Below are 14,494 nucleotides of genomic sequence, written 5' to 3'. Positions count from 1 at the left end.
ATCATTTTGAGGCAGTATAACAAGTTGCAGAAAATAAATGTATTTGATCAAGTCAAGTGGAAGCATGCAGGCTCCAAAAGTCTCCCTGGCGTGACAGGCAAGAAGCTTCCTCTAGAAAAAGTTGGAGAACAGCTTAATAATAATGCACTCAATGGTCAGTCCTAGGCAGCCTTCCTTCGCACAACTGCCCAGCGCTAGTAAGAGCCCTCTGGTGATAGTTTTAAAAAGAGTTTTTGAAGCTAGACCATACCTTTTCAGGTTTGAAACATTACTACATTTTTCTGTACATTTAAAGTTAAAATATCTAAGCTCGCTTCAAATGGGAATGTTCTTCCCTGTCCTTAAGGAAACATCTGAAAGGCTCCTCTGTGCCAGGCCACACGCTAAGGGATACACAACTTCTTTCTTAAAACCATAGAGTCAAGTTAGAAAGATATATAGACGCAATTAAGATGCATCCTAAGTGCCACAGCAAATGTTCAAACTGCTATAGGAGCAAAGAAATATGACTAAAGCTACTGGAATGATAGAGGAGGCACTGAAACTGCTGTCCGAGCTGCATCTTAACACATGAAAGTTTGCCACAGAGAGGCGAGTTAGATGAATACTGCAGATGGAGAGCAGAAGGAGCAGCACCAGAGGTACAGGAGCAAAAGGTGAAAGAGGCTGTATGTCCAGATTTCTCCACCAGAGTGTGGGGCGGACAGCAGAATTCTTGGGGAAGGTTCACAAGAGCTGAGGCTGGAGAAGGTAGGTGCCAGGTTATGGAAAACTTGACATGCTGTGGGAAAGGGAGAGCCATTTAGGAGTTTTAAGCAGAGTCACAGGTGACAATTACGGGATCACTGTCATAAGACAGTGAGAAATTAGGCTTTGAATTTATCAAGTGGCAGGGGACGGGTAAGAAACAGGCAGGACTGAGCTATGATCTCGATTGAATCTACATGATGAGGGAGGGAATCGCATTTGTGTCTGATGACCTCTTTTCTTCAAGGTCAGCTCTTGGTGTGGGGGAGGCTGGAAGGTCAGAGAAAGGTAGGAGGTGTAAACAAAGTGGTGAAGGGAAAAAGGGACCCGTAGGCTTAAACTTTATGACGAGAAAATCACCCAAGAAGTTCCCGTTGTGGCTTAGTGGTAACGAGCCCAACTGGTATCCATGAGGACGAGGGCTTGATCCCTGGCCTTGCTTAGTGGGTTAAGGATCGATTGTCGCTGTGAGCTGTGGTGTAGATCGCAGACGAGGCTCAGATCCCATGTGGCTATGGCTGTGGTGTAGGCCAGAAGTTGTAGCTCTGATTCAACCCCTAGCTAGGGAACTTCCACATGCCACAGGTGTGGCCCTAAAAAGCAAAATAATAATAATAATAATAACAATAGAAGACATGGTTGTTGCAATCAGGCCTTTTAAAAGTTAAAAAAAGAAAACATGCAATATTGAGGTTGCAAAGATTTATTTCAAATGTGAAAATACAAAAACCACTTACATATAAAACTTAAGGATTTTAAAACATCCAAACCTTGTGCCAACTTTAGCTCCTTATAAATGTGCTTACATTTAATTGAGACAATTAGTTAGAGTGGGCATAAATATAAAGAGAATTATACTTCCGAGAATGAAGACATCAGAGAAAAGAATACATTCTGTTACTGATAAAAGCACAGAGCTGTGGTGGTCGGTGTCACAGACTTCCCGACACCCTCTCCATCCAAAAGAGTACTAGGAGACAATTGTAGGAATCTCACGAGGTTGGCAGGGATTGTGGAGAGTGGCCGTGCAACCCATTCCTGGCCAAGAAGACCTGAGGAGGCGGAGGAGAGTTTGGTGAGAAACCCTCGAGGAGGGTCCTCAAGGCCCGTGAAGGAGAGAGGAAGAAGGCTGCGCGGCTTTCCCTGTGCTGCCAGGTCTGGATGGGCCCGTGGAACAGCCATCGTGCCGCCAGCTGGAGAACAGAGCCACCACTAAAGGCAGCAGAGCAGAAGGATGAAGAAACCCGACTCCTTGGTGACATCCTGGGCTGTGGAGCTCACGCTACCGGGACTTCTCAATATGTGGGATTGTAACTATCTTGTGCTTTAAGCCATTGGAATCAGGGTTTTCTGTTACAGCCAACTAAAGCAAGAATTGAAGGTAGATTAAACATTAACAGGTGGTTGTAATGCATTGAATTAAATTTTCTCTGGGTAAGTCCGTTTCACTTACAGTCGTTTTTTATTTCATTTGAGGTTTCCATAGTCCCCTCCCTCTGAACTGTCATTAATCGCTCTTCTTTATACTATCACATTACCCGTCTTCCTCTCGCATAGTGTCACTGACTAAGACAAACAGAACAGAGGGACGAAAAGTAGCAGCTGAATTTAATAGCTGTTAAGCTGCAAAGAGAAGTGTCTGTCTTTTAGAGATGATTTGAAGGTTGTGGTAGTGAACTTTTTCTGACAGCAGCCCATAGCGACAGCATATGGAGGAAAGAATGGGACGATCTTCCAAGAATTGTCTTTTTAAAAATAGAAACAACTAAGCACTTTCTTAAAATGAATAATATACCCTTTACTTACTTGCCTCCTGGCTGTATGTGGGAGCACTTATAATGCATTTTTAATAATCTCAAATAAAAATAGTACATGCAAAGTCCAAGCTAGTGTTTGACACTGGGTACTGTCACTAACAGTGGTCTACTTAGAACAAAATACTCTGCTGAATCTAGCACTCAGCGTCCCAGCGGCTCTAAAGCTCCAGCCAGTTGATCTGTTCTGCATCTGCTCGTGTTCCTACAGCTTGAGTTTTGCTTTGGTCTTTCATCGATACGTGTGAAATCTCTGGGCTCGTCGATGTCTTTCGTAGTTAAATGCAAGCAGCAACTTTGGCATTTCTTATCACAAAAAAACCATAGGAGAAAGGTGGCAGGCCCAGTGCACTTCCTGGCCGGAGGGGTTTTTCTGTCAAAGCTGGCAAGGTTTGGTCATTCACCATCTTCAGTGTCTGACCATTAAGCTGGACAGATCTGCAAAGGGGAAGGATACATCCAAGTTAGCCGAGTTGTATGTCTTTCACCTGCTCTATAAAAGTCATGAGATCTTTTTAAGACCAAAAATATTTTCTGTGGCAGCCTTTCTGATATAACTTGTATTTCATTGCTGTAGCACGAGTTTGACCTAGCAGATCATTAAGCCACCCTGGTAGAGTTGAGTAGTTGTGACAGAAGCCATATGGCCTGCAAAGCCTGAAATATTTACTCTCTGGCCCTTTACAGAAAATGCAGCACACACTAAGCAAGATGTTGGAGACATAAAAAGGATTCGAATAACGTATTTCTGGGTTGGTGGCTTTTGGTGATGGACAGTAAGGAATTAAAAAACATTTTTTTTGTGGCATGCGAAAGTTTCCAGGCCAGGGATTGACCCCAAACCACAGCAATGACCCAAGGCACAGCGGTGACCCTAGGGTGGGCCCTGAATGGCCTAGGCCACCAGGGGACTCCAGAAACATTTTATATAAAGCAAACAAACATATAGAATGCAATGCGGATTTCATTAATGTAACATAAAAATACAGTCAATGAAATTTCCTATTTGTAACTGTGTCCATACACCCTCCACTCCTCTTCCCTTAGAAGGCATGCATTCATTTTCCTGTTGTCATTAAACTCTTTTGGTAGAATGTGTATTGCTGTGGTGAAACAAAAATGATTTTGTTTAGCTAAACCATATGTTTTCTTTGCATTTCACTGTTGGAATTTAAATTCAATACTGAATGAAAGAATGGAAAAAAGTTAAGGACAAGCGTTATTTCTTATGCATATTTATTTTTATTTAAATCATATTAATCTATGCTCACAGCATCAAATCTCATATAAATAAGAGTTCATAAAGAACAGCTTTAGGGGAGTTCCCGTTGTGGCTCAGTGGTTAACAAATCTGACTAGGAACCATGAGGTTACAGGTTTGATCCCTGGCCTCGCTCAGTGGGTTAAGGATCCGGTGTTGCTGTGAGCTGTGGTGTATGTCAAAGACGCAGCTCAGATCCCGAGTTGCTGTGGCTGTGGTGGAGGCCAGCAGCTACAGCTCCGATTCGACCCGTAGCCTGGGAACCTCCATATGCTGAGGGAGAACCCTAGAAAATGCAAAAAGACAAAAAACAAAACAAAACAAAACAAAAAACAGCTTTAGGGAATTCCCTGGTGGCCTAGCAGTTTGCTGTAGCAGAGGGAACAGCAGATATAAGGCATGGCTGTGAGGTAAAATTATATGATGCTTAACAACTGCAGCTGTGGGGTTTGTGTGTAGCTGGAAGGGTAGGGCAGTGGGAGATGCATGCTAAAGGCATTTCTCTGTCTCACTGACCCGATTGGGATACCTTAATTTGTGCCCAGAGGCACATACTTTCTTAATTTGGGGGTTTACATGTCCTGGTCAGTTTTTCATTCTGTACAACCATAGGAATGAGGCTACTGGCATATATCATGCCAAAGTAATTACTGAAGGAGTTCCCTGGTGGCTTAGCAGGTTGAGGATCCAGTGTTGTCACTGCTGTGGCTCAAGTCCGGGTGGAGGTTTGATTACTGGCCCAGGAACTTCTGCATGCTGTGGGAGTGGCCCCCCACCCCAAACGCAAAGCTTTAGTCTGCCTTTAGTTCTACTGATAGTTACTTCCATAATTCTAAATGATCCTTATATCTCTCTTTTTTTTAAGGTTCAACTGTAAAGTTGTAATTTGGAAATAAAGGTAGATTACATAGGAACAGGTTACATTGCATAATTCTTCCATTACAGTGCCTTCCCCAGACGGGAGAAAACAAACTCCACAGGCCTAAGAGTCTTCGAAAGTCATGGTTCTACTGCACAGCAGAGTGAGCATTCAGCTTGCAGGCCCAGCATCTTCTGTGTCAAGATACATGGAAGAGAAGCAGCCAGAGGAGGTAGGAAGTTTAGGAAAGTGGTACTGATGAGAGTGGTACTGCTGGTACCAGGATGCATGGAAGAACTGATGCTTATTATCTCTTTTATCTTTTTCTTTAAAAAAAAAAAAAGATTTCTTAAAAAAAGATTTATATCGTGAAATTTTTATAATATGAAAACAAGTTTTTGTTGTTGGAAATTTGGATTAATTAATGTCAAGAGTTTATTTGTCATGTGTGTAACACATGTACTCTGCAGAACACTTATAACAGTGCCTTGCATACAGTAAGCAGTGTAAAATATTATCTGTCATCATCATTATATTCAGATAAATAAATATAGCAAAAGTAGCCTGTTAACTTGTCATAACCATTTTAGTATTTTGATGTCTATTCCTTATCTCTTTTCTATGTAAAAATTACATACACATTTTCATTTACACAGAAGCGAGCGTACAAGACCTCGTCTCTTAAAACTTGACTCGTTTTCCCTTTACACATCCTAACATTTGCTCACACCATTAAACATTTATCTACTATGTCATCTTAATGGCTGCACGGGATTCTGAGCATATGAGTTTATTCACTTAATTGTCTACTGTTAGACATTTGGTTATTTCCAATTTAGCATTATTATAAAGTTTTCATTTTTAAAGATCTCTCCAACTCTGTCTCCACTAAGTATCAGTCAGCAGAAAAACTGGTTCGCATTCAGTCTTGGTTAAATGCCCAGCTCTGGGTTGTAATAAGGTAACCACGAGTGTGCTGGAGGCTCGTAAGTCTGCGCTGCGGTTACCCTCCCCCGCGTAGCACCTGTGTCGCAGCCGCCCCTAGCCAGGTGGGGAGGAAACACCAAGGCCATCACCAGGAAACCACAAACAAAACAGGCCTCCAAAGCTTCTTGACATGCTGGTAGTAAGAGCGCTTCTGCATGAAGTCGAGGGCCATTTATAAGGGTACACAAAAATGTTTCAGAAACGCTTTAGGAGAGGCCCTAGCACTGAAGGTAAATCTGATCACTGCAGATGAAGACCTCTGTGTGTTAAGATGATAAAACACGCGCAAGATAATACCTGATCCATCCGGCCACACTGTTTAATCAGCTATGAATATAGCTGAAGGATGCCATCAATAGACTACGTGTAAGCTTTATCAAGGCGTGCTGAGTACTTCCTCATCAGGCTGGGCGGTGAGGATAGGGTTTTATTTGAGTGTGGTATCTTGTTTCTTACTCTGAAGTCAGTAACATGATGATAAGAAGTAGAAGACATGCTTGTCAAATTTCAGATGATATAGAGCTGGAAGGAATTAGTAAGCAACAGATTCGGCAGAATTGGGGATGCTAGACAAAATTTATCTGAGATAGCTATAAGATACTGCTTTTAAAATATATTCGCTTCAAATATTTATGAAATACTTACTATGCAGGACCTTCTATGGGTACTCTACGAGTCATTCCATTAAAAATATTTAAGGAGATCATTATTTAGCCTCTGAGATCATTAGCATGAGCAAGAGTCCAGACTGTGCACTGATCGTACTTATCTGGGGTACTTTTGCAGCATTTTAAAGAGAGAAAAACATAAGTAGTATATACTCATCAAAGAGAACTAAGGATAATAAAACAGTATCTACAATTTCACCAATTTTCCAATTATAAAACCTGAAATATGTGCTCAGAATGCAACAGGGTTGGTCTAATACACAAATAGAAGAATCACTGAAAAAACTGGGCAACTTTAGCCTGGAGAGAAGACAATCCAGTTGTCCTTCAAATATTTGAGAGTTATTCTGGAGAAAATGAGATATTCGGCATTGTTCCAGATGAAGAGCAGCGAACTCAGACGCCCACCAGGGCCAGTGCAGTAGCACAGGCCTCAGACAGCCAGGTCACACGGGGACTAAGGGGATGAAAGTGGAATTACCCATCCAAAGTAAACAACCCCAGTTCAACTCCACCGAATGGAGAAAAACAGCCCCAAGGAGCCAGAGCACCCAATTTCAAAGAAAAGATAGAAATTCACGTGGTTTCAGTCATTGTCAATTTTTAAACATTGACAGCTAATTAATAAAAATTAACACAAAGTGAGGCCTACCTCCTCTACCAGAAAAAGAGAGAGAGAAAAAAAATTCTCTGAACCCATTTGTCCTCAGGCATGTAGTTTCCATCCTCTGCTCTAGAGAAGGGAGCTAAGAGCAGCAGGTAAAAGGCTTGGAGGCCACAAGGAGCAGTCGCCAGGTGCGGCCTTGAGATCCAGCAGAAGAAGAATCAGAGCTGAATGGCCACTGATGCCCCGTCTGGGGCTGGCCCGAAATGATCTAACTCTACAACTATTCTTCATTTACTTCAGAAAAGCTTTTCCCTTATCAGCCTCAGACACAAATCTGCTAAAAATACCCATTTCAAAAACTGTCAACACCCAAACAGAGATAAGTATTATCCAAATATGCATTATTTACAACAGGGAAAAAAAGGTTTAAACAGTAGGAAAACGGGTAGGCAAACCATGGCATTTCATAAGACATGCAGCCCATTAAAAAGTCTACAAGGATTTTCTGGTGGCTCAGCAGGTTAAAGATCCAGAGTTGTCACTGCTGTGAGGCGGAGGGTTCGACCCCTGGCCCAGGAACCTCCTCATGCTGGTGGGTGCAGCCAAAAAAAAAAAAAAAAAAGCCTACAAAGGCTATGTATGGAAAAACACTTGGGAAAACGTGTGGATTCCCTCTCCCTTTTTCCGATTAGAGGTTGTGTGATTACAGCTAGAGTAAAATAAAGCACAGGGAAAAAAGTAAAGGAATGAGACCTTTAATAATGCTTAATAAAGGATTAATGCTTCTCTGTGGGGATAGGGCTTTGGAGAAAGCCTGCTCTGATGCTAATTATCACCTTTTCAGGTTCTGATGCTAATTGTCACTGAAAACATCAATCACAGAGCATTTGCAAAGATGGGAGGAGATGGTAAGAATTTTTCTGCTCTAATGTGAGAATAGTCGTGATGAAAAGCGTGCCTCTAACACACGTCGGACAGAAATCTTACAGCGTTTGCGCGCCTAACTCTTTAAGGCATATGGTCATTCTTGGGTATTCTGTTGAAGCTGCCCTTTTGTAAGACATATTCAGTGATGGGATTTTAAAACTTAAATGTATTAGAACTAGCTTTAAGTAACCCACCTAAAAGACACATTTCCAACCACTTTTTTTTCCTTACTCTAACTAATAAAAAAACTAATACTGCAAGAGAATCACACCCAACTCACGTGGTATATATGATATTTTACACCAACCCCTATGCCTTCATATAGCAATTATATATAGTTATTTTTGCTTTAATGACTTGCTACTAAGAATGATGTCTTTTTGGAGCAAATAATCTAAATATGATGAGTTGATCCTGACATATCAAATTGTTTTGAAATGAAAACATTCCCCTAAGATAACTGCTGGTTTGCCTTCCTATTCTCCTGCTTTGGACTCTCAGAGCGAGTTACATCTGTATTAGTATGTAGTCAGGTATAAAATTCCTAAATATTAAGAATTGTTTGACCTTTTTTTCTTTTTTTTGCTCCTTATTAACACTCTGTCTTGGGATACACACCAGTAAAATTCACTTTTGTTGAAAATTTGAAATGAACCAGGAAAATTACTCACTTGGAAAGCAGCCCATCTGGTCCTGAAGGTTGCATGAGGTATTTGTCCACTTGCTTGTCACCTAAGTGGCGTGGTAACTGCAAGCGCTTGGTGACGTTATGGAGGTTTAAGGCATACAGAGTTAGAGCTCCCTCTTTATACTGCGGGCTAAAAGCAAATGGATTAACTCAGTAAAAACCTTTACCTAATTCGAGCAATTAAGTAGTTGATTACGGATGTAATTATGGATGATACTAAATATTAGCATCTATAATGATGATGGGTCCTCTCGGTATCCTTCCGTCTATGATGATAGGAGGCCACTGACGTGGTCCTGCTTTGCAAACATGGTAACAGTCGTGCTGTGCACACGACCATTTTCTGGGTTTGTGCCTTTGAGATCTTTGCTGCTGTGTCAGACGGAGCTGTGAGGAAGCCAGTCAACCCTTATATGTTCAAACATAGGCAAGTGAAATGGTAAAAAGGAAATTTCGTGAGTTCTTGTGACCTCAAACTGTAAACCGTATAGACAGAGGCTTTATCTAGCCTTATGAAAAGACTTAAACCAACAAGGAAATGAAATCTGTTGACACTTTTCCATAAATTTAATCCACCGACACCATTCTCCCACTTCTTCCTACTGCGGCTCACTCACCAGACATAGAGTTCCCACGCGCTTGAATTGGAAACAGGGAGAAGCTTTTCTCACTAGAATTAATCTTTTAGTATCATTCCTCAATCTGTCAAGAAAGACTGAAACTAAGAGGAGAAAAACCTCTGAGATTTATGACAATTTTTTGCCATCTAAGGTCAGAGTCCTGGAGTACAGAAATCTCTGGCCTCTCAACTCCAGAAACTGGGTTAAAACTTTTGAAAACATGAGGGGGTATTGTACTCCTTTTAATTCTTCTTCCATATTAAATTTACCAGCCATGGTGCAAAGGGATAAGTATATTCAAATAATTATTCTTTCCTATGAGTTCATATTCATATTCTATTCGTGCATAGTCATTCAGTTAATGAATCATTCATAAAAAATGCGCTACATGTTCTTACATTTGTACTATTGTTTATTGAAATTTGGGATATAGTCTCATTATGGATTATGATCATTAAATCATTGTACAAATCTTTGCTGGACTGCAAATGCCTGCATTAAACCTGCTTTTCTTAGCTAGACTCTGGCACCATATCACTAAGAGAATGGAAAGAAATAAGGAAGGATGACGACCTTAGACCCCTGTGTAGACAGAAGGCGACAGGGCGTGGGCATAGGAAGTTGCCTGCTTACTAATTCGAACGTGTTCATTGGCAAAGGGTGTGTTCCACACTTACTGGTTGTTGTTTGTGCAGTGAAGGTATACCCGGAGTTTGCTTCTTTCTGGACCTCTCACACTTGCTGTTAACACTTTGGTGCCCACCAGTTTCTTGAACAGAAGAGAGAGCCAGTAATCCTGGTTGTGGCGGTTGGGGAGGGAGGAACAAAAATCAATTTTAACTTGTTTCTTTAACAAAAACAGTGTCAAGCAAAGAGTTCCCCTACGAAGAGTGTGACTGCTGTCCTAGAGCTATTTGAAAAGGGGTCATCTTTTGGTCTGTGTTAACACCATGTCTGAAGGCAGTATCTTGTCTGCTGCTTTTTATCCCTGGAGAATTATGTTTCTGCAATTCGGAGGGCTGTGCCTGCTAGGAGATGATTCTCGAGAATGCAACTCATTGCTCAGAGACAGTCTAAATGTTTTTTGTTGTCTATCGTCCAAGATGTCAAAGCAAAGCTCAAAGCAAAACTTTTAGATACACACACAAACACACACATACAAAGTTTTTAAAATAAAATTTCTGTTTAAGAGATTAAAACCATTTTCTCTAGAACCTTATAACCACTCCCCCCAGTAAAGTAATGCATTAGGCAGTGATTATCACTGGTCAAAAAAAGACAGCCAGATGCTACGTGTCTCTCTGACTCTCTCTCTCTCTTTTTTTTTTTGCTTTTTAGGGCCGCACCCATGGAGGCATATGGAGGTTCCCAGGCTAGGGGTCGAGTCGGAGCTGTAGCTCCCGGCCTGCACCACAGCTTACGGCAACGCCAGATCCTTAACCCACTGAGCAAGGCCAGGAATCGAACCCGCATCCTCATGGATGCTAGTCAGATTTGTTAACCACTGAGTCACGATGGGAACTCCCAGGTTCTCTGCTTAAATTCAAATTTTTCACTGGAGACAAGAGGCGAATCAAATGTTTTCAAAGGAAACTTGACTTTGGTATGGTTCAGTGACTTGGGAATAGAAAGCAAGCAGGCTCAGAGCCAGGATTTGCACAGGATTCTTCAGAGTAACCAGGCGACAGTGTTATGACCTCCAGCAGGTCACACTGCCTCATCTTGGTTTGGAAAAATGGGTGGAAAATACCTACTCTGCCACCTTCCAGGAATGTAGTGCAAATCGAATAAGAAAACAGACATGTACTATGAGTTTAAGGCTGAGTCCCTTGGATCCTGTAGATGTCAAGAGTATCATTTACTCTTGCAAGTTTTTCTCGCTGATTTGTGAACCTTGAGGAAGAAGTATGTTTCCTGCCTATAAAAAGGATTCTTAAGCCAAAAGTTTCTGTATGGCTGAGAAGAGTTAGATAACATAATAAATAGTTGGTCCTATTTACAAAGAGGGACAGGATAAGCTGGCCACCTTCTAGACACTGTACTCAGAGCAAATTGTGAAGAAACTATTTATTTCCCTTCCTTGTTCAAGGTCCATTTAGGAAAGAACCAGTGTCAATGGAATAGAACAGAGAGCCCCCAAATAAACCAACACACCTATGGTCAATTAATCTTTGACAAAGGAGGCAAGGATTTACAATGAATAAAAGTCAGTCTCTTCAGCTCCTGGTATTGGGAAGTTGGAGAGATGCATGCAAATCAGTGAAGTTAGAGCACACCCTCAAAAATAAACTAAAAATGTTTTACCTTGCCATGGCTGTGGTGTAGGCCAGCAGCTTCAGCTCCGATTAGACCCCTAGCCTGGGAACCTCCATATGCGGTGGGTGTGGCCCTAAAAAGCAAAACAAACAAACAAACAAAAAACAAAAAAATATATATGCACCCCAATGTTTGTGGAAGCACTGTTTACAATAGGCAAGACATGGAAACAACCCAAATGTCCACTGACAGATGAATGGACAAGGAAGATGTGGGTTGACACTCAGCCTTAAAAGAGAAGGAAATAATGCCATTTGCAGCAACATGGATGGACCTCGAGGTTCTCATACTAAGTAAAGTAAGTCAGAAAGAGAAAGACAAATACCATATGGTATCACATATATCTGGAATGTAAAATACGACAAACATGAACCTATCTATGAAAGAGAAACAGACTCACAGACATAGAGAACAAATGTAGGATTGCTGGGGAGATCGGGAGTTGAGGATTAGCAGATGCAAACTATTATACACAGGATGAATAAACAGCAAGGTCCTACTGTAGAGCACAGGGAACTGTATGCAGTAGCCGGTAATAAACCATCATGGAAAAGAAGATGAAAAAGAATGTATGTATGTATAACGGAATCACTTTGCTGAACAACTGAAATTAACGCAAATTGTAAGTCAACTATAATGAAGTTTTTTATAATTCTAAGAAAGAAAGAAAGAGTGAGGCAGTAGTAGATTCTGGATATTTGTCTGATGAAATTCTGTCACATTTGGTTTAACTCATTTTACAAATGACTCACAATGTACTTCGGGAAGATAGATTCCCTTTGGTGCAAAGCCATTTTGCTAAGTACTTTTTTTAGTTTTGAACAGTATGCTCCATAATCTTGGGCCACTATAGATTTAAAGCAATGAAATCTATCTACAAACCACAAAAGCCTAGCTTGTTTCTCAGCATGTGCCTTTTGCAAACTTTCCTAGCTTTCCTGCAGTGTTCAAATAATTCCCTTAGGAATTATTCTTAGAAAATAGATAGTCTCAAGTGCTATTTGAGACTATAAAAATCAAGATCATACTTCTCAAGACTACATCTATGCTATCCCAATTTTGAGACATATATATCTTCCGAGTGGCTTTTTAGATAGAAAGGTCACCATTTCCTGATTTAGCAACAGATGTATTTGGAAGTAGGGTGGAAATGAAAATTTGTTAACAAATATCTTAAAGATTATTAACAAAATAATAATTATTAACAAACTTAGGGTGATAAGTTAAATAAATTATTTCACGGCATAAAAGGGTTTTGAAACTTTGGATACTATCGGCAATTTTAACTTTGATTTACCTTGAAAAATATTTTTTTGATTTTAGTTTGTTGTCTTGGAAACTGGAGTCATAAAATTTCAAAGTACAGCCCCCCCTTTTAAAGAATTTTAATGGCCACACGCACAGCATAGGGACGTTCCCCAGGCCAGGGACTGAATCTCAGCCACAGCTAAGACCTACATCACAGCTGCAGCAATGCCAGATGCTTTAACCCACTGCACTGGGCCAGAGATAGAACCTGTGTCTCTGCAGCAACCTGAGCCACTGCAGTTGGATTCTTAACCCACTGTGCCATGGTAGGAACCACTAAAATGCCTTAAAAAAAAAATCCCACACAACATGCCAAATAGCCCACGTTAAAAACACTATTTCTGGGCCTCAATTTCTTCTCTTGAAAACCAAAAATGTTAGAATGGGTGATGTCTTAAGATACTTTCCAATTCAAGGGTTCCTGTTGTAGCTCAGTGGTAACAAACCCATCTGGTATCCATGAGGACGTGGGTTCAATCCCTGGCCTCACTCGGTGGGTTAAGGATCCGGCGTTGCCGTGAGCTGTGGTGTAGGTTGTAGACATGGCTCGGATCCAGCATTGCTGTGGATGTGGTGTAAGCTGGCAGCTGCAGCTCTGGTTAGACCCCTAGCCTGGGAACTTCCATATGCCACAAGTGCGGCCCTAAAAAGAAAAAAAAGATACTTTCCAATTCATCTTTCCTTGGTTTGGCTACTCATTGAGAGCGCTGAATTTACCAAGAGAATTGGCTATTCATAAAAGGCTACTACAGAGGGCCCTCGGTACAGACTCCAACCCACTCACAGACACAGGAAAATAGTGGTTACTTACAGGCAAAGGTTCAAAGTTTCTATCTACTAAGTGGTAGGTTCCAGCTCCAAAGAGCACTTGCCTCATCACCACCTCTATGCCCAGTTTGGCTGACAGGCCCAGTTTATCCAGCCACCTGGAACAGAGTGAGACCCCGCTGTGTTCATGTTTGGAACGCAGAATAACTCCATTTTAATTATATGCTATTCTGATTTATTCCCTGTGTGGGAAGAATTGACAGGAAACCAGAAAAGAGGTATTCATTATAAATAAGGCATTCAGATGAAACGGAGATGCTCGTGTCCTCCGCATGTTCCCACACTTGCGCAAAATAACGAGTCCCAGGAGACCGTGAGTATGCCACCGAGTCCCTGGCAGGGCAGGACAGCGTCCACGAAGCAGAGGAGACGACAGACAGTTGTCTGCCCCCGCAGACAACTATTCTGCATCCTGTGGGATCCCCTCTGCCACCTCCGCACCCTATTCCCACGTGAGGTCTGAAGAAAAGGTTGCTTGTGATTAGCAGTAATAAATGAGTACATTAAAAACAAGTATACAGTAAATACATTTATATTTTATAAATAAATAGTAAAGAAATAAAAGTAGAATCACATCTCAGCTTTTATAAGGACACCTCCCCCTCCACCCCCATCTCTGGCTAGTGGCACAACAACCATCTCCATTCTTTTCTCTGGTCCTCATGCCCCCACAGGCATAAAGGATGCGTGCCTTATTTGGGGCTTTTAAGAATGAGGGTAGGAGAGGAAAGAAAAGAAAGTCCGATGTGAGGATATAGAGCCATAGACTAAGAGCGTTAACAGAGTTACAGAATGGAAGTAAATCAGTTGGTTTAAAGCAGTCCAGTTTGTGGTGGCGGATAAGGGGTATTGGATGGTCTTTAT

General features: G+C 41.4%; 1 protein-coding gene and 1 long non-coding RNA gene across 12 annotated transcripts in view; one reads left to right on the top strand and one right to left on the bottom strand.

Moving 5' to 3' along the window:
• Positions 1-14,494, top strand: part of LOC102167078 (uncharacterized) — a 95,288-nt gene that overhangs the window by 8,110 nt on the left and 72,684 nt on the right. For all 8 annotated transcript variants that reach the window (XR_014813475.1, XR_014813480.1, XR_014813476.1 and 5 more), the window contains exons 3-4: positions 4,768-4,913; positions 7,788-7,851. This is a non-coding gene — a long non-coding RNA (uncharacterized LOC102167078). The remainder of the gene's footprint in view (positions 1-4,767; positions 4,914-7,787; positions 7,852-14,494) is intronic.
• HPSE (heparanase) overlaps positions 1,435-14,494 on the bottom strand; it is a 38,711-nt gene continuing 25,651 nt past the window's right edge. For 3 of the 4 annotated variants that reach the window (XM_084970661.1, XM_084970662.1, XM_084970660.1), the window contains 4 exons: positions 13,614-13,728; positions 9,856-9,974; positions 8,542-8,688; positions 1,435-2,999 (listed from right to left, as the gene is read on the bottom strand). In XM_084970661.1, coding sequence (XP_084826787.1) covers positions 2,840-2,999; positions 8,542-8,688; positions 9,856-9,974; positions 13,614-13,728 — 541 coding nt within the window. In that variant the 3' untranslated portion in view covers positions 1,435-2,839. 4 annotated transcript variants of the gene reach the window in all.

Source organism: Sus scrofa, chromosome 8, assembly GCF_054392235.1.
Source record: "Sus scrofa isolate SSC_HxYL_T2T_F1_AM1 chromosome 8, Sscrofa_HxYL_maternal_Yorkshire_Landrace_v2.0, whole genome shotgun sequence".
NCBI classification, from domain to species: Eukaryota; Metazoa; Chordata; class Mammalia; order Artiodactyla; family Suidae; genus Sus; species Sus scrofa.
The sequence above is the reverse complement of the archived record's forward strand: the minus strand, read 5'-3'. Positions and strand labels throughout refer to the sequence as shown.